Here is a 1,661-nt window from a genome sequence, read left to right as displayed (position 1 = left end):
CATGTGGAAGAGTGGGGAATCAAACCCGGTTCTCCCAGGTTAGAGTTCACGCACTTAAACGCTACACCAAACTGGCTCTAAGAAAAGGATTGGCTGGCAGGCAGGCAGAGAGAGAGAGAGAGAGGACACAGTCTGGTGAAAATTCAAGAGACGATCTGCATATTATGTGGGATACAGTGGCAGAATTCTAGTCTATATTGCAACTTTGGTTTCGGTACTGCTGTTTCAGTAGTTCTGAATATTTCCACCCTCCCCACACACACTCCATAGACTGGCTACATGAACCCTCTCCTCCCTGAAGTGCTAGTTTACTTCATGCGGGGAGTTTTTACACAGGGAGGTTTTCAAAAGCGGCATCTTACGCCGTGCCCAGTAAATGCAGGGGGGGTGGCATTCTGCATAATAACGAACAGCAGAGAAGGCCCTTGGGGAGGGGGGTCAGCCTCTCCGATGAACTTCCAGGAGGCGTCCTCACCCCATCTTCTGGCCTCGCCTCCATCATCACAGCCCGGTCCGGAGGGCGTAGAAGCAACTGGCAAGCAGGGCCGCGCCCAGGAGGGCATAGCTGCCTCTGGCGCTGATGGCACCACCGCCGTTGCAGTAGTCAGTCTGGCAGCAGTCCATCTTTCTCTTGCCCCCCTTGATTTCGCCGGCCTTCGGGCACGTCGGAGAACACCACTTGGAGACCAAGAGATCCTGACCTGGAAAGTCGAGAATTCGGGAGAGGGAGAGAGAAATGTTGAGAAGTTGTCAAAGGGGGTTGGCTACAGGCAATGAAGAGCAACATGAGGAGGAGTTGTGACTCAGTGGCAGAGCCTCTGCTTGGCATGCAGAAGGTCCCAGGTTCAATCCACGGCATCTCCGGTTAAAAGGACCAGGCAGCAGGTGATGTGAAAGACCTCCGCCTGAGACCCTGGAGAGCTGTAAAGAGGGGCTGTGGCTCAGTGGAAGAGCCTCTGATTGGCATGCAGAAGGTCCCAGGTTCAGTCCCCGGCATCTCCAGTTAAAAGGACCAGGCAGCAGGTGATGGGAAAGACCTCCGCCTGAGACCCTGGAGAGCTGTAAAGAGGGGCTGTGGCTCAGTGGCAGAGCCTCTGCTTGGCATGCAGAAGGTCCCAGGTTCAGTCCCCGGCATCTCCAGTTAAAAAGGACCAGGCAGTAGGTAATGTGGAAGACCTCCGCCTGAGACCCTGGAGAGCTGTAAAGAGGGGCTGCGGCTCAGTGGAAGAGCCTCTTCTTGGCATGCAGGAGGTCCCAGGTTCAATCCCCAGCATCTCCAGTTAGAAAAGGACCAAGCAGTAGCTGATGTGAAAGACCTCCGCCTGAGACCCTGGAGAGCTGTAAAGAGGGGCTGTGGCTCAGTGGCAGAGCATCTACTTGGCATTTAGAAGGTCCCAGGTTCAGTCCCCGGCATCTCCAGTTAAAAGGACCAGGCAGCAGGTGATGGGAAAGACCTCCGCCTGAGACCCTGGAGAGCTGTAAAGAGGGGCTGTGGCTCAGTGGCAGAGCCTCTGCTTGGCATGCGGAAGGTCCCAGGTTCAATCCCCGGCATCTCCGGTTAAAAGGACCAGGCAGCAGGTGATGTGAAAGACCTCTGCCTGAGACCCTGGAAATCAGCTGCCAGTCTGAGTAGACAGCACTGAGTTTCATAGAATCATAGA

At 55.0% G+C, this 1,661-nt stretch overlaps 1 protein-coding gene across 1 annotated transcript in view; it reads right to left on the bottom strand.

The window, feature by feature from the left end:
- Window positions 1–62: 62 nt before the first annotated feature.
- Window positions 63–1,661, bottom strand: part of LOC107111449 (lymphocyte antigen 6E-like) — a gene marked incomplete at its 5' end in the record, with an annotated part of 3,732 nt that continues 2,133 nt past the window's right edge. Inside the window, one exon of the mRNA XM_015412413.1 lies at window positions 63–701. Coding sequence (XP_015267899.1) covers window positions 502–701 — 200 coding nt within the window. The remainder of the gene's footprint in view (window positions 702–1,661) is intronic.

This window comes from Gekko japonicus, unplaced genomic scaffold (assembly GCF_001447785.1).
Source record: "Gekko japonicus isolate JY-2015 unplaced genomic scaffold, Gekko_japonicus_V1.1 scaffold7022, whole genome shotgun sequence".
Taxonomy (NCBI): domain Eukaryota; kingdom Metazoa; phylum Chordata; class Lepidosauria; order Squamata; family Gekkonidae; genus Gekko; species Gekko japonicus.
This window is presented reverse-complemented; position numbering and strand designations above follow the sequence as displayed.